This window comes from Eubalaena glacialis, chromosome 15, assembly GCF_028564815.1.
Source record: "Eubalaena glacialis isolate mEubGla1 chromosome 15, mEubGla1.1.hap2.+ XY, whole genome shotgun sequence".
NCBI classification, from domain to species: Eukaryota; Metazoa; Chordata; class Mammalia; order Artiodactyla; family Balaenidae; genus Eubalaena; species Eubalaena glacialis.
The window spans coordinates 10,862,337-10,880,570 of NC_083730.1; the positions used below are offsets into that span (position 1 = coordinate 10,862,337).

The 18,234-nt window shown below is 36.0% G+C and overlaps 1 protein-coding gene across 1 annotated transcript in view; it reads left to right on the top strand.

Annotated features, from left to right (window-relative positions):
* CDH19 (cadherin 19) overlaps positions 1 to 18,234 on the top strand; it is a 63,486-nt gene that overhangs the window by 10,523 nt on the left and 34,729 nt on the right. Inside the window, exons 4-6 of the mRNA XM_061170025.1 lie at positions 2,741 to 2,905; positions 4,626 to 4,807; positions 5,564 to 5,817. Of these exons, the coding sequence (XP_061026008.1) occupies positions 2,741 to 2,905; positions 4,626 to 4,807; positions 5,564 to 5,817 (601 nt within the window). The remainder of the gene's footprint in view (positions 1 to 2,740; positions 2,906 to 4,625; positions 4,808 to 5,563; positions 5,818 to 18,234) is intronic.

Sequence of the window (18,234 nt, forward strand, 5' to 3'; positions counted from 1 at the left end):
GTGGGTTGTAATGTTTTTTAATTAAATTTTAAAAATTTAATTATTTTTAATCCTTTAGCTGGTTTTTCTAAGGTTGGGAGATTGGATTTTTCACACCCATACCACAAATGATTTGTGTCTGGGATATAAAACATACTTAAGGATTATTACAAATTAATTACAGAACTACAGACAACCCAATTTAAATATATGGGGAAAAGACATTTACAAGCAATTGACAAAAAATTGACAAACAAAAAGCCTGCAAGCATATTAAAATTGCTCAACCTCCTTAGTCATCATGGAAATGCAAATTAAAATCACAGAGTTCTACCTGTACACCCAGCCAGAATGAGATTAAGCTGAGTTTATGGCTGGGTGTAGGAACTTAAAAAAAAATAGTTCTGTATTTTATGTCTTTTTGATTCACATGAATACAACATTTGCTTTTTCTGTCCTTCTCCAATTTCTGTTAATCAATTGAATACTTTATAAAATAAATTTAAAAATTGCTCTTATTTATTTACATCTATTAAACAGTTAAGAATTATGTGACATTGATTCATTTAACAAATATTGATTGCTTTGGTCACTACAAAGATTAAACCCATATAAATGAGCTTATAGTCTCTAAAGTTGAGAAAAAAAAAAATACCTGACTAACCAACCAAGAATGTGGCAAGTTCCAAAAGCAATAAAATTCTGTTAGTGTTAATGAGACAAATATTATTTCCATCTTGATGACATGAAAAGCTTTAAAAAATTAAAGCATGTGTTGGGTCTTTAAGCATTTGTTATTGATTCATTCATTTAGCAAGTATTAAATAGGTCAGCCTTTATCAATCAAGTTTCTTTTGAGAATCAGATTCTGAAAAGTATGATTTGAGTGACTATATTCTTAATTCTCCCCAGGATAATACCTAGTTTCTATTATTCTGAATGTACAGGTTAAAGTTATTTTAATACATGCAATGGATGCCTTAAGACATTAGGTTTTAATTCCCTTACACAATTTTGGTTGAGAAGGGTTGAATATGCAACAGGCATTGTACAGTATACTAGGTTTACAGCAGGACACCATTGCAACATTAAAAAAATAACAATAAAAGGAAAGCAACAGGGACTCTTTTCTCTTGGAACTTACAAATAAATATTAAACATTTGCGTATTAATAAATACATACATTAAGTTTGTGAATATTATGACGTGAAATAAACAAGGTTCAATAGAAGAAAGTAAGCATTCCTTCATAGTGTGTGGCCAAGGCAGAATACACTGAAACCAGAAGGCTGAGCTGAGCACGTGACCAAGGTGAGGAGAGCATGGAAGGCATTCTAGGTTATGGGAAGAATGTATAGGAAATTCCTGAGAAAGGAGAGTGTTTAAGCTCGTAGACTAACTAGACACCAGTGTGAAAAAGCACAGAGGAGGAGAATAGAAAATGGGCTATCTGTGTAGTAGATGTGTGCTGGGTGACACTGGATCTTCACGACCATTTTGAGCACTGTCTTTTCCTCCAGCGCTCACTGACTTCTTAAACATATTGAGCAAATTAGCTAAAGCAATTAATTGCATTAATGGAGGAGAAGTAGAGCCGGCAGCAAGACAGTTGGAAGCCAAAGCACAGAAGTGGTAAGTTTTCGAGGGTGTAAGAGGATCTGGGAATATACATCCTTTATCCATTCTGAAGGTAAGAAGACGTGTTGAAAATAAAGTCAGCAAAGTTAATTGAAGCCTCCATACATGGGAAGTGAAGGCCTCTGTGTTTGTCTCACTCACTGACTAATCTCTACACCTTTGGCTATATAATTCCAAAACTCTAATACTATTCTCCTTTGCTAATAGGAAACACAATTCTCTGTTGAGTCACACCCAGGGAGATATTAGGAGCATCTGTTTCATATACTCCATGGTTTCCATACTGATTCATATAATAGAGTATAATTGTGAAACGCTTCAGTCCACAATTAACATCTCATCATAATGTGGTCCAATTTGTCCTCCTTTGATTTTTCTACAGGTATCACGATTTTTTAATTAATACTTTTTCCCCAGACATATTTGAAGATTAGCCATTCTCCTTCTTATATTTGTATTATGTGTTCCCCAAATCTTTAGGATTACAGCCCTTCTATTCACCACCTTAAATTTTTCCTAGGTTTTTTTTTTCAGTGATGGTTAACTTTTTACTAAATAATTTTATAGAAAGTGGACACTTATTACAACATTTCCATGGTCCAATATGGATATGAATATCTCTGTTGGTGGATTATGAATAACTGTGAGTCAAAAATCAGCTCTTCTTCATATATTATGACTCAAAATAGATTTAACATCACAGGTGCACAATATTTTTGCATAAATTTGGTATTATAGTTTTACATGTATCCATAATAAACTAACTTCTAAGTTTAGGGGAAAAGTTAATTGTAGAGCCCTAATATTATGTTAGAGAAGAAAGCAGAAAATAAGTTGAGGTAAAAATAAGACATTCTTCTTCTCTCCCTGTGGTTTATCTTAACATAGTATTTTATTAAGATTCCACTACTATTAGTATTGTGATGACCACTCTAAACTTTAGGCAGAGGTGGTGATTGACTTATTATTGTTGTATTTTTCTCTCCAGGGCAGCATCTAGCACATTGTAGTGGTTCAAAATGTGTCAAAAGAATGATTTTATGTTTGAATTCTTAAGAAATTAACTAGGAAGATGCCATGGTTAATAATGAAATAATAATTATAGTTTAATCTGTCTTTAAAGGAGTCATAAGAATATCTTCTAAAATGGATAGAGAACTGCAAGATGAGTATTGGGTGATTATTCAAGCCAAAGACATGATTGGTCTGCCTGGAGCACTGTCTGCAACAACAAGTGTATTAATCAAACTTTCTGATGTTAATGACAATAAGCCTATATTTAAAGACAGTAAGTAAAAAGGATTCTAATAAATAATTTTTGAAAGTATGGGAAATAGCGCAAACTAAGTCTTGATGTAGCAAAGTGTTTAAAGCATCTGCTTTCAGATTTAGGGTAGTGTCACTCTTTCCTCCAGATGAACTTGTTGGCAATTTTTAATTTGTACAATCAAATAAACGGTTCTTTTAATTTTCCCACAACGAAAGAGACACGGTAGCACGGTTAAACTGTTACTTCCTGAAAACAGCAAAATATTACCAACTTTAAAGTAACATTTCTCCCACTTAAAAAAAGGAAAATCTCACAAAGCAGTCTGTGGAATGACTTGCTATATGCTAAGGAAGTCAAGAATCCCTTTAAAGAAAAATTATACTGAACATGCTCCTTTTTTTAATTCTAAAAAGATTTATTCTTTAGGATATTAACACGTGATTATTTTGTACATTTTAGCATAAATGACAAATGATATATGAATGACTAGTTCTTTGGAAGTTTAATGCAAGTTACTTCTGAAAAGTAAAGAGAAAAAAACTTATTTATTTATATTTATATCTATGTATTTCAAATGTAACTGCCATTATTTTCTTGTGACCAAAACAATGGGGTCATCTGACTTCATCTTTCTCTCTCTTTTTCCTTTTTTTAAAATTTATTTTATTGAGATATAGTTGATTTACAATGTTGTGTTAATTTCTACTGTACAGCAAAGTGATTGAGTTATACATATATATGATTCTTTTTGATATTCTTTTCCTTTATGGTTTATCAGAGGATATTGAATATAGTTCCCTGTACTATTCAGTAGGACATTGTTGTTTATCCATTCTGTATATAATAGTTTGCATCAGCTAGCCTCAAACTCCCAGTCCATCCCTCCCCCAACCCCATCCTCCTGACAACCACAAGTCTGTTCTCTATGTCTCTGAGTCTGTTTCTGTTTCATAGATAAGTTCATTTGTGTCACATTTTAAATTCCACATATAAGTGATATCATATGGTATTTGTCTTTCTCTTTCTGACTTACTTCACTTAGTATGATAATCTCTAGGATCATCCATGTTGCTGCAAATGGCATTATTTCATTCTTTTTTTACGGTTGCATAATATTCCATATCTTTCTTTTCCATTTCCACTAATGGAATGGAATTAATGCAATCCAGGCTCAGATTCTCAAAGTCGAACTGTTACCCTTAGAACTCAACTATTTGTTTTTGGACTCTACCGTCTTTAATTCATACTTATATTGGGTTGGCCAAAAAGTTCGTTCAGGTTTTTTGGTAACATCTTACAGAAAAACGCAAACGAACCTTTTGGCCAACTCAATATTTATTGGTTATTTTAGGTATCAGAGAATGCTTGAGTGAAATTGAAAAACTCTTTTTATTAAATTTAATTTGGCACAGTGGAAGGATACAATAAAAATAAACCTATGAATATTGAGAAAGTATGCATATGAATAGAAATCTGGAAATTTATGTACTGGTGAAAGGACTTCCTAAGATATATTTGAGAGAAAATAATAGATACTCAAAAAGATATGAGGGAAATGTTCAGATTGCAAAACAATAAAGGGAGAGCGAGAGCAAGAGAGAGAGGTATTTAGAACAAGTAATTGGTGAAAAGGGTGGGTATGGTTTTTCCGACAGCCCATAATAAAAGGAGGGTGCTATATTTGGGAGTTTTTTACGTTAATTATCTGTGCAAAATATCCTGAATTTTGTTTCTAAAGGTTTATACCGCTTGACTGTCTCTGAATCTGCATCTGTTGGGATGTCGATTGGAAAAATCATGGCATATGATAATGACATAGGAGAGAATGCAGAAATGGATTACAGCATAGAAGATGATTCAAAAACGTTCGATGTCATTACTAATAATGAGACCCAAGAAGGAATAATTATATTAAAAAAGGTAGATGCATTAAAATTATTTGTTTTGCATAATAATGCAAAATCAAATCAGAAATACATATATATTTTGTGTAACCAGTTAGTTTTTGCTTTGTTAAGTAATTAAAATAAGACCCTGTGATTTAGTTTAGGGAGCAAAAGAAAAGATATATTATATGTGCTTTTATAAAAAATTCTAAGATATTTCATTTTATAGAATATTAACATATATGATTATTGCCTACATTTTAGTATTAATTACAAACAATAATATACAAACAGCTAATTATTTATCAGTTTTATGCACGATACTTCTGAAAAAATAAAGAAAAAAGCTCAGTTATTTATATTTTATATCTATATATTTCAAATATAATTGATGAGAGAGTTAATTATTACCGAGGTCTTTTGAATTATATTGTAGTTTTTTTAAAAGATTTTAATATACAGGAGAAACTTTTTGAAATTATCTTAAATAACAGGAAATTAATTCTCAACTCCATAAGACATTTATACTCAGAAAAGTATACTTTTAATCCTAAAAAAAAATATAATTATTAGCCAAAAACATTTTATAATAGACATAAATAACAAAATACACATAGGGATTTGCTACGCAACTACTTAATGATAATATCAGAGGGATCCAAGAACATAAATAGTAAAACCTAACTGGAAAGCAACTGAGACTTAATTTAACAGCAAAAACATTTTTTTTCCTAAGTAATTCCTCGGGTCACTGATACCAGTTTTTTGTGTACACTGCATTTCTTTGCAGAAAGTAGACTTTGAGCACCAGAACCACTATCGTATTAGAGCAAAAGTTAAAAACCACCGAGTTGATGAGCAGCTCAGGAAATACCATACTGAAGCTTCCACCACTTTCATCAAGATCCAGGTGGAAGATGTTGATGAACCTCCTGTTTTCCTCCTCCCGTATTACATATTTGAAATCTTTGAAGGAAGCCCGTACGGATCATTTGTAGGCACCGTTTCTGCCACAGATCCAGACCAGAGGAAATCTCCTATCAGGTATGTCTGGAAGGCCAGCTTTGCATTAGTAAATGAGGGAACACAGATTAGCTTGAAAATAAAATTCCATATAAATGTAACAGGGATATATCTAGATCTGTATTTCTCTCTAAGGTACTTATAAAATTTGCAACAGTTTAAACAAGTTGAAACAGGAAGCCTTACTATTGGTTAAGATGCAGTGAAATAAGCACTTGAAAACATGTGCAAGAAAGAGGCAATCACGAACTAAAATTAGATGCAGTCAACTCTCTATTAATTGGGGTAAGAAGGTGAGGGAAAAGAAACCCTTGGTTATGCCAAATCAGAGCAGAAACAAAGCTGATCACAATGTGGTTCCTCTAAACACTGTTTAATTAAAATGATATTCAAAAATTAACTAAGCTTTTATAGGGTACCGCTAAAGGAGTAAAAATGAAGTCCAATCAATTAGAAATAAATTTCTGTGTTGCAATTAAACAATACTTACCATCTATTAAATTAGTCTGTTATATTCAGGTAGTATATTTTCTTTCTGTTTTTTTGTATTCGCATCATAGTTCTGGTTTAAAGTAAAAGTAAAACCTGTTACATGTTTCCTTCCACCACCTTCCCTTGCTCATCCATTTTCCATACTTTACAGTCCAGGGACTTACACAAACTTCCATATATTTATAAAGGTGCTGGGTACTGCTTTGCTCTTTGGAAGGGCTACTGACACAAAGAAGAGCTTCTTTAAATTTCTGAGAGAGACGATGCTCCCACTTTTCCACTGTAATTCCTAATCATAAAATGCTGCCTTCTAATATGTAGATATAGTTCTGATTTATTAGCAGTAAATTTAATAATGAATATAAGTATATATGTAGTATATATATGTGTGTGTATATACAAGTGAGTAAATTAATTGTTTAGATTTTAAAGAGTATATTAACCTGTTTGTTTTTCTGACAATACTAAATAAAGAATACATAATTTTAAAAAATGCTTTCATGATTAAAGCTTTCATTATATTATTCTTTATAATAATAAAATTGTAGAAACAATTTAAATATCTAGTCTCAGTGGTGTAAATAAGGCAATGAATGATGAATGCTTTCTAATGATGCTTATGAACATAAAGACATGGCATGATTCTTTAAAAATAATACAAAATCATTAGAGTTGTATGTTTACTACAAGTAAAATATTATGTAAAATAAATGAGAAAAATAAGTGAGCACACCCAAATATTAACAGAGGTTGTGTTTTTTTGTTTTTTGTTTTTTTTAAATTAAATTTAATTTTTTTTTTAAACAGCAGGTCCTTATCAGTCATCAATTTTATACACATCAGTGTATACATGTCAATCCCAATCGCCCAATTCATCAAACCACCACCCCCACCCCCCCGCAGCTTTCCCCCCTTGGTGTCCATACGTTTGTTCTCTACATCTGTGTCTCAATTTCTGCCCTGCAAACCGGTTCATCTGTACCATTTTTCTAGGTTCCACATACATGCGTTAATATACGTTATTTGTTTTTCTCTTTCTGACTTACTTCACTCTGTATGACAGTCTCTAGATCCATCCACGTCTCTACAAATGACCCAGTTTTGTTCCTTTTTATGGATGAGTAATATTCCATTGTATATATGCACCACATCTTCTTTATCCATTCATCTGTCGATGGGCATTTAGGTTGCTTCCATGACCTGGCTATTGTAAATAGTGCTGCAATGAACATTGGGGTGCATGTGTCTTTTTGAATTATGGTTTTCTCTGGGTATATGCCCAGTAGTGGGATTGCTAGGTCATATGGTAATTCTATTTTTAGTTTTTTAAGGAACCTCCTTCCTGTTCTCCATAGTGGCTGTATCAATTTACGTTCCCACCAACACTGCAAGAGGGTTCCCTTTTCTCCACACCCTCTCCAGCATTTGTTGTTTGTAGATTTTCTTTTTTAATAAATTTATTTATTATTTATTTATTTATTTTTGGCTGCATTGGGTCTTCGTTTCTGTGCGAGGGCTTTCTCTAGTTGTGGCAAGTGGGGGCCACTCTTCATCGCGGTGCGCGGGCCTTTCACTATCGCCGCCTCTCTTGTTGCGAGGCACAGGCTCCAGACGCGCAGGCTCAGTAGTTGTGGCTCACAGGCTTAGTTACTCCGCGGCATGTGGGATCTTCCCAGACCAGGGCTCAAACCCGTGTTCCCTGCATTGGCAGGCAGATTCTCAACCACTGCGCCACCAGGGAAGCCCTGTTGTTTGTAGATTTTCTGATGATGCCCATTCTAACTGGTGTGAGGTGATACCTCATTGTAGTTTTGATTTGCATTTCTCTAATAATTAGTGAGGTTGAGCAGCTTTTCATGTGCTTCTTGGCCATCTGTATGTCTTCTTTGGAGAAATGTCTATTTAGGTCTTCTGCCCATTTTTGGAATGGGTTGTTTGTTTTTTTAATATTGAGCTGAATGAGCTGTTTATATATTTTGGAGATTAATCCTTTCTCCGTTGATTCATTTGCAAATATTTTCTCCCATTCTGAGGGTTGTCTTTTCGTCTTGTTTATGGTTTCCTTTGCTTTGCAAAAGCTTTAAAGTTTCATTACGTACCATTTGTTTATTTTTGTTTTTATTTCCATTACACTAGGAGGTGGATCAAAAAAGATCTTGCTGTGATTTATGTCAAAGAATGTTCTTCCTATGTTTTCCTCTAAGAGTTTTATACTGTCTGGTCTTACATTTAGGTCTCTAATCCATTTTGAGTTTATTTTTCTGTATGGTGTTAGGGAGTGTTCTAGTTTCATTCTTTTACATGTAGCTGTCCAGTTTTCCTAGCACCACTTATTGAAGAGACCGTCTTTTCTCCAGTGTATTTCCTTGCCTCCTTTGTCATACATTAGTTGACCATAGTTGTGTGGGTATATCTCTGGGCTTTCTATCTTGTTCCATTGATCTATGTTTCTGTTTTTGTGCCAGTACCATATTGTCTTGATTACTGTAGCTTTGTAGTATAGTCTGAAGTCAGGGAGTCTGATTCCTCCAGCTCCGTTTTCTTCCCTCAAGACTGCTTTGGCTATTCGGGGTCTTTTGTGTCTCCATACAAATTTTAAGATTTTTTGTTCTAGTTCCATAAAAAATGCCATTGGTAATTTGATAGGGATAGCATTGAATCTGTAGATTGCTTTTGGTAGTATAGTCATTTTCACAATATTGATTCTTCCAATCCAAGAACATGATATATCTCTCCATCTGTTGGTATCATCTTTAATTTCTTTCATCAGTGTCTTATAGTTTTCTTCATACAGGTCTTTTGTCTCCCTAGGTGGGTTTATTCCTAGGTATTTTATTCTTTTTGTTGCAATGGTAAATGGGAGTGTTTCCTTAATTTCTCTTTCAGATTTTTCATCATTAGTGTGTAGGAATGCAAGAGATTTCTGTGCATTAATTTTGTATCCTGCAACTTTACCAAATTCATTGATTAGCTCTAGTAGTTTTCTGGTGGCATCTTTAGGATTCTCTATGTATAGTATCATGGCATGTGCAAACAGTGACAGTTTTACTTCTTCTTTTCCGATTTGTATTCCTTTTATTTCTTTTTCTTCTCTGATTGCCATCGCTAGGACTTCCAAAACTATGTTGAATAATAGTGGTGAGAGTGGACATCCTTGTCTTGTTCCTGATCTTAGAGGAAATGGTTTCAGTTTTTCACCATTGAGAATGAAGTTTGCTGTGGGTTTGTCATATATGGCCTTTATTATGTTGAGGTAGGTTCCCTCTATGCCCACTTTCTGGAGAGTTTTTGTCATGAATGGGTGTTGAATTTTGTCAAAAGCTTTTTCTGCATCTATTGAGATGATCATATGGTTTTTATTCTTCAATTTGTTATTATGGTTTATCACATTGATTGATTTACGTACATTGAAGAATCCTTGCATCCCTGGGATAAATCACACTTGATCATGGTGTATGATCCTTTTAATGTGTTGTTGGATTCTGTTTGCTAGTATTTTGTTGAGGATTTTTGCATCTATATTCATCAGTGATATTGGTCTGTAATTTTCTTTTTTTGTAGTATCTTTGTCTAGTTTTGGTATCAGGGTGATGGTGGCCTCATAGAATGAGTTTGGGATTGTTCCTTCCTCCGCAATTGTTTGGAAGAGTTTGAGAAGGATGGGTGGGTTAGCTCTTCTCTAAATGTTTGATAGAATTCACCTGTGAAGCCATCTGGTCCTGGACTTTTGTTTGTTGGAAGATTTTTAATCACAGTTTCAATTTCATTACTTGTGATTGGTCTGTTCATATTTTCTATTTCTTCCTGGTTCAGTCTTGGAAGGTTATACCTTTCTAAGAATTTGTCTATTTCTTCCAGGTTGTCCATTTTATTGGCATAGAGTTGCTTGTAGTAGTCTCTTAAGATGCTTTGTATTTCTGCGGTGCCTGTTGTAACTTCTCCTTTTTCATTTCTAAGTTTATTGATTTGAGTCCTCTCCCTCTTTTTCTTGATGAGTCTGGCTAATGGTTTATCAATTTTGTTTATCTTCTCAAAGAAGCAGCTTTTAGTTTTATTGATCTTTGCTATTGTTTTCTTTGTTTCTTTGTTTCATTTATTTCTGCTCTGATCTTTATGATTTCTGTCCTTCTGCTACTTTGGGTTTTGTTTGTTCTTCTTTCTCTAGTTCCTTTAGGTGTAAGGTTAGATTGTTTACTTGAGATTTTTCTTGTTTCTTTAGGTAAGCTTGTATAGCTATAAACTTCCCTCTTAGAACTGCTTTTGCTGCATCCCATAGGTTTTGGATCGTTGTGTTTTCATTGTCATTTGTCTCTAGGTATTTTTTGATTTCCTCTTTGATTTCTTCAGTGATCTCTTGGTTATTTAGTAACGTATTGTTTTGCCTCCATTTTTTTGTGTGTTTTTTACATTTTTTTCCTGTAATTCATTTCTAATCTCATAGCATTGTGGTCAGAAAATATGCTTGATATGATTTCAATTTTCTTAAATTTACTGTGGCTTGATTTGTGACCCAAGATGTGATCTATCCTGGAGAATGTTCTGTGCGCACTTGAGAAGAAACTGTAATCTACTGTTTTTGGATGGAATGTCCTATAATTATCAATTAAATCTATCTGGTCTATTGTATCATTTAAAGCTTCTGTTTCCTTATTTATTTTCATTTTGGATGATCTGTCCATTGGTGTAAGTGAGGTGTTAAAGTCCCCCACTATTATTGTGTTACTGTCGATTTCCTCTTTTATAGCTGTTAGCAGCTGCCTTATGTATTGAGGTGCTCCTATGTTGGGTGCATAAATATTTACAATTGTTATATCTTCTTCTTGGATTGATCGCTTGATCATTATATAGTGTCCTTCCTTGTCTCTTGTAACATTCTTTATTTTAAAGTCTATTTTATCTGATATGAGTATTGGTACGCCAGCTTTCTTTTGTTTTTGTTTTTTTTCTATATAATCAAGTTTATTTATTTATTTATTTATTTATTTATTTATTTATTTAACATCTTTATTGGAGTATAATTGCTTTACAATGGGGTGTCAGCCTCTGCTGTATAATAAAGTGAATCAGTCACACATATACATATGTCCCCATATCTCTTCCCTCTTGCACCTCCCTCCCTCCCACACTCCCTATCCCACCCCTCTAGGTGGTCACAAAGGACCGAGGTGATCTCCCTGTGCTATGCAGCTGCCTCCCACTAGCTATCTATTTTACGTTTGGTAGTGTATATATGTCCATGCCACTCTCTCACTTTGTCCCAGCTTACCCTTCCCCCTCCCCGTATCCTCAAGTCGATTCTCTAGTAGGTCTGCATCTTTATTCCCATCTTTACCCTAGGTTCTTCTGACCATTTTTTTTCTTTTTTCTTTTTTTTTAGATTCCATATATATGTGTTAGCATACGGTATTTGTTTTTCTCTTTCTGACTTACTTCACTCTGTATGACAGTCTCTAGGTCCATCCACCTCACTAGAAATAACTCAGTTTCGTTCCTTTTTATGGCTGAGTAATATTCCATTGTATATATGTGCCACATCTTCTTTATCCATTCATCTGTTGATAGACACTTAGGTTACTTCCAGGTCCTGGCTATTGTAAATAGTCCTGCAATGGACATTTGGGTACATGACTCTTTTTGAATTACGGTTTTCTCAGGGTATATGCTCAGTAGTGGGATTGATGGATCATATGTTAGTTCTATTTTTAGTTTTTTAAACAACCTCCATATTGTTCTCCATAGTGGATGTATCAATTTACATTCCCACCAACAGTGCAAGAGTGTTCCCTTTTTTCCACACCCTCTCCAGCATTTATTGTTTCTAGATTTTTTGATGATGGCCATTCCAACCGGTATGAGAGGATATCTCATTGTAGGTTTGATTTGCATTTCTCTAATAATTAATGATGTTGAGCATCCTTTCATGTGTTTGTTGGCATTCTGTATATCTTCATTGGAGAAATGTCTATTTAGGTCTTCTGCTCATTTTTGGATTGGGTTGTTTGTTTTTTTGACATTGAGCTGCATGAGTTGCTTGTGTGTTTTGGAGATTAGTCCTTTGTCAGTTGCTTCATTTGCAAATATTTTCTCCCATTCTGAGTGTTTTCTTTTTGTCTTCTTTATGGTTTCTTTTGCTGTGCAAAAGCTTTTAAATTTCATTAGGTCCCATTTGTTTATTTGTGTTTTTATTTCCGTCTCTCTAGGAGGTGGGTCAAAAAGGATCTTGCTGTGATTTATGTCATAGAGTGTTCTGCCTATGTTTTCCTCTAAGAGTTTGATGGTGTCTGCCTTACATTTAGGTCTTTAATCCATTTGGAGTTTATTTTTGTGTATGGTGTTAGGGAGTGTTGTAATTTCATTCATGTAGCTGTCTAGTTTTCCCAGCACCACTTATTGAAGAGGCTGTCTTTTCTCCACTGTATATTCTTGCCTCCTTTATCAAAGATAAGGTGACCATATTTGCATGGGTTTATCTCTGGGCTTTCTATCCTGTTCCTTTGATCTATATCTCTGTTTTTGTGCCAGTCCCATACTGTCTTGATAACTCTAGCTTTGTAGTATAGTCTGAAGTCAAGGAGCCTGATTCCTCCAGCTCTGTTTTTCTTCTTCAAGATTGCTTTGGCTATTCGGGGTCTTTTGTGTTTCCATACAAATTTTGAAAATTTTTGTTCTAGTTCTGTGAAAAATGCCAGTGGTAGTTTGATAGGGATTGCATTGAATCTGTAGATTGCTTTGGGTAGTAGAGTCATTTTCACAATGTTGATTCTTCCAATCCAAGAACATGATATATCTCTCCATCTATTTGTATCATCTTTAATTTCTTTCATCAGTGTCTTATAATTTTCTGCATACAGGTCTTTTGTCTCCTTAGGTAGGTTTATTCCTAGATATTTCATTCTTTTTGTTGCAGTGGTAAATGGGAGTGTTTTCTTAATTTCACTTTCAGATTTTTCATCATTAGTATATAGGAATGCAAGAGATTTCTGTGCATTAATTTTGTATCCTGCTACTTTACCAAATTCATTGATTACATCTAGTAGTTTACTGGTAGCATCTTTAGGATTCTCTATGTCTAGTATCATGTCATCTGCCAACAGTGACAGCTTTACTTCTTCTTTTCCGCTTTAGATTCCTTTTATTTCTTTTTCTTCTCTGATTGCTGTGGCTAAAACTTCCAAAACTATGTTGAGTAATAGTGATAAGAGTGGGCAACCTTGTCTTGTTCCTGATCTTAGTGGAAATGGTTTCAGTTTTTCACTATTGAGGACGTTGTTGGCTGTGGGATTATCATGTATGGCCTTTATTATGTTGAGGAAAGTTCCCTCTATGCCTACTTTCTGGAGGGTTTTTATCATAAATGGGTGTTGAATTTTGTCGAAAGCTTTCTCTGCATCTATTCAGATGTTCATATTGTTTTTCTCCTTCAGTTTGTTAATATGGTGTATCACGTTGATTGATTTGCGTTTATTGAAGAATCCTTGCATTTCTGGGATAAACCCCACTTGATCATAGTGTATGATCCTTTTAATGTGCTGTTAGATTCTGTTTTCTAGTATTTTGTTGACGATTTTTGCATCATTGTTCATCAGTGATATTGGCCTGTAGTTTTCTTTCTTTGTGACATCTTTGTCTGGTTTTGTTATCAGAGTGATGGTGGCCTCATAGAATGATTTTGGGAGTGTTCCTCCCTCTGCTATATTTTGGAAGAGTTTCAGAAGGATAGGTGTTAGCTCTTCTCTAAGTGTTTGATAGAATTCGCCTGTGAAGCCATCTGGTCCTGGGCTTTTGTTTGTTGGAAGATTTTAATCACAGTTTCAATTTCATTACTTGTGATTGGTCTGTTCATATTTTCTATTTCTTCCTGGCTCAGTCTTGGAAGGCTGTGCATTTCTAAGAATTTGTCCATTTCTTCCAGGTTGTCCATTTTATTGGCATATAGTTGCTTGTAGTGATCTCTCGTGATCCTTTGTACTTTTGCAGTGTCAGTTGTTTTTTCCCCCTTTTCATTTCTAATTCTATTGATTTGAGTCTTCTCCCTTTTTTTCTTGATAAGTCTGGCTAATGGTTTATCAATTTTTTTTTTATCTTCTCAAAGAACCAGCTTTTAGTTTTATTGATCTTTGCTATTGTTTCCTTCATTTCTTTTTCATTTGTTTCTGATCTGCTCTTTATGATTTCTTTCCTTCTGCTAACTAACTTTGGGGTTTTTTTGTTCTTCTTTCTCTAATTGCTTTAGGTGTAAGGTTAGGTTGTTTATTTGAGATGTTTCTTGTTTCTTAAGGTAGAATTGTATTGCTATAAACTTCCCTCTTAGAACTGCTTTTGCTGCATCCCATAGGTTTTGGGTCGTTGTGTTTTCATTGTCATTTGTTTCTAGGTATTTTTTGATTTTCTTTTGATTTGTTCAGTGATCTTTTGGTTATTAAGTAGTGTGTTGTTTAGCCTCCATGTGTTTGTATTTCTTACAGATTTTTTCCTGTAATTGATATGTAGTCTCATAGCGTTGTGGTCAGAAAAGATACTTGATATGATATCAATTTTCTTAAATTTACCAAGGGTTGATTTGTGACCCAAGATATGATCTATCCTGGAGAATCTTCCACGAGCACTTGAGAAGAATGTGTATTCTGTTGTTTTTGGATGGAATGTCGTATAAATATCAATTAAGTCCATGTTGTTTAATATATCATTTAAAGCTTGTGTCCTTATTCATTTTCATTTTGGATGATCTGTCCATTGGTGAAAGTGGGGTGTTAAAGTCCCCTACTATGATTGTGTTACTGACAATGTCCCCTTTTATGGCTGTTAATATTTGCCTTATATATTGAGGTGCCCCTATGTAGGGTGCATAAATATTTACAGTTTTTATATCTTCTTCTTGTGTTGCTCCATTGATCATTATGTAGTGTCCTTCTTTGTCTCTTGTAATAGTCTTTGTTTTAAAGTCTATTTTGTCTGATATGAGAATTGCTACTCCAGTTTTCTTTTGACTTCCATTTGCATGGAATATCTTTTTCCATCCCCTCACTTTCAGTCTGTATGTGTCCCTAGGTCTGAAGTGGGTCTCTTGTAGACAGCATATATACAGCTCTTGTTTTTGTATCCATTCAGCCAGTCTGTGTCCTTTGTTTGGAGCATTTAATCCATTTACATTTAAAGTAATTATCGATATGTATATTCCTATTACCATTTTCTTAATTGTTTTGGGTTTGTTATTGTAGGTCTTTTCCTTCTCTTGTGTTTCCTGCCTAGAGAAGTTCCTTTAGCATTTGTTGTAAAGCTGGTTTGGTGGTGCTGAATTCTCTTGGCTTTTGATGTCTGGAAAGCTTTTAATTTCTCCATCAAATCTGAATGAGATCCTTGCTGGGTAGAGTAATATTGGTTGTAGATTTTTCTCCTTCGTCACTTTAAATATGTCCTGCCACTCCCTTCTGGCTTGCAGAGTTTCTCCTGAAAGATCAGCTGTTAACCTTATGGGGATTCCCTTATATGTTTTTTGTTGTTTTTCCCTTGATGCTTTTAATATTTTTTCTTTGTATTTAATTTTTGATAGTTTGATTAGTATGTGTCTTGGTATGTTTCTCCTTGGATTTATCCTGTATGAGACTCTCTGTGATCCCTTGACTTGATTAACTATTTCCTTTCCCATATTAGGGAAGTTTTTAACTATAATCTCTTCAAATATTTTCTCAGTCCCTTTCTTTTTCTCTTCTTCTTCTGGGACCCCTATAATTCAAATATTGGTGTGTTTAATGTAGTCCCAAATGTCTCTGAGACTGTCCTCAGTTCTTTTCATTCTTTTTTCTTTATTCTGCTCTGCAGTAGTTATTTCCAATATTTTATCTTCCTGGTCACTTATCCGTTCTTCTGCCTCAGTTATTCTGCTCTTGATCCCTTCTAGAGAATTTTTAATTTCATTTATTGTGTTGTTCATCACTGTTTGTTTGCTCTTTAGTTCTTCTAAGTCCTTCTTAAACGTTTCTTGTATTTTCTCCATTCTGTTTCCGAGATTTTGCATCATCTTTACTATCATTATTCTGAATTCTTTTTCAGGTAGACTGCCTATTCCTTTTCATTTTTTAGGTCTGGTGGGTTTTTGCCTTGCTCCTTCATCTGCTGTTTCTTTCTCTGTCTTCTCATTTTGCTTAACTTACTGTTTGGGGTCTCCTTGTCGCAGGCTGCAGGTTCGTAGATTCCATTGCTTTTGGTGTCTGTCCCCAGTGGCTAAAGTTTGTTCAGTGGTTTGTGTAGGCTTCCTGGTGGAGGGGACTAGTGCCTGTGTTCTGCTGGATGAGGCTGGATCTTGTGTTTCTGGTGGGCAGGTCCACGTCTGGTGGTGTGTTTTGGGGTGTCTGTGGCCTTATTATGATTTTAGGCAGCCTCTGTGCTAATGGATGGGGTTGTGTTCCTGTCTTGCTAGTTGTTTGGCATAGGGTGTCCTGCACTGTAGCTTGCTGGTCGTTGAGTTGAGCTGGGTCTAGACGTTGAGATGGAGATCTCTCGGGGAGCTTTTGCCGTTTGATATTATGTGGAGCTGGGACGTCCTTTGTGGACCAGTGTCCTGAACTTGGCTCTCCCACCTCAGTGGCACAGCCCTGACACCTGGCTGGAGCACCAAGAGCCTGTCCTCCACAAAGCTCAGAATAAAAGAGAGGAAAAAAAGAAAGAAAAAAGAAGGTATAACAAAATTAAGTAAAATAAAATAAAGTTATTAAAATAAAAAATAAAAAATAATTATTAAGAAAAAAATTTTTAAGTAATAAAAAAAAAAAACAGATAACGGACAGACAGAACCCTATAACAAATGGTAAAAGCAAAGCTATACAGACAAAATCACATACAGAAGCATACACGTACACACTCACAAAAAGAGAAAGAGGGAAAAAATATATATACATCTTTGCTCCCAAAGTCCACCTCCTCAATTTGGGATGATTCATTGTCTATTCAGGTATTCCACAGATGCAGGGTACATCAAGTTGATTGTGGAGATTTAATCCGCTGCTCCTGAGGCTGCTGGGAGAGATTTCCCTTTCTCTTCTTTGTTCGCACAGCTCCCAGGGTTCAGCTTTGGATTTGGCCCCGCCTCTGCATGTAGGTCGCCTGAGGGCGTCTGTTCTTCACTCAGACAGGACGGGGTTAAAGGAGCAGCTGCTTCGGGGGCTTTGGCTCACTCAGGCCAGGGGGAGGGAGGGGTACGGATGCGGGGCGAGCCTGCGGCAGCAGAGGCCGGAGCGACGTTGCACCAGCCTGAGGCGCGCCGTGCATTCTCCCGGGGAAGTTGTCCCTGGATCACGGGACCCTGGCAGTGGCGGGCTGCACAGGCTCCCGGGAGGGGAGGTGTGGACAGTGACCTGTGCTCACACACAGGCTTCTTGGTGGCGGCAGCAGCAGCCTTAGTGTCTCATACCCGTCTCTGGGGTCTGCGCTGTTAGCCGCGGCTCGCGCCCGTCTCTGGAGCTCCTTTAAGCGGCGCTCTGAATCCCCTCTCCTTGCGCACCCCGAAACAATGGTCTCTTGCCTCTTCGGCAGGTCCAGACTTTTTCCCGGATCCCTCCAGGGTAGCTGTGGTGCACTAGCCCCTTCAGGCTGTGTTCACGCCGCCAACCCCAGTCCTCTCCCTGGGATCCGACCTCCAAAGCCCGAGCCTCAGCTCCCAGCCCCCACCCGCCCTGGCGGAGGAGCAGACAAGCCTCTCAGGCTGGTGAGTGCTGGTCGGCACCGATCCTCTGTGCAGGAATCTCTCTGCTTTGCCCTCCACACCCCTGTGGCTGCGCTCTCCTCCATGGCTCCGAAGCTCCCGCCTCCGCCACCCGCAGTCTCCGCCCGCGAAGGGGCTTCTTAGTGTGTGGACACCTTTCCTCCTTCACAGCTCCCTCCCACTGGTGCGGGTCCCATCCCTATTCTTTTTCCTCTGTTTTTTCTTTTTTCTTTTGCCCTACCCAGGTA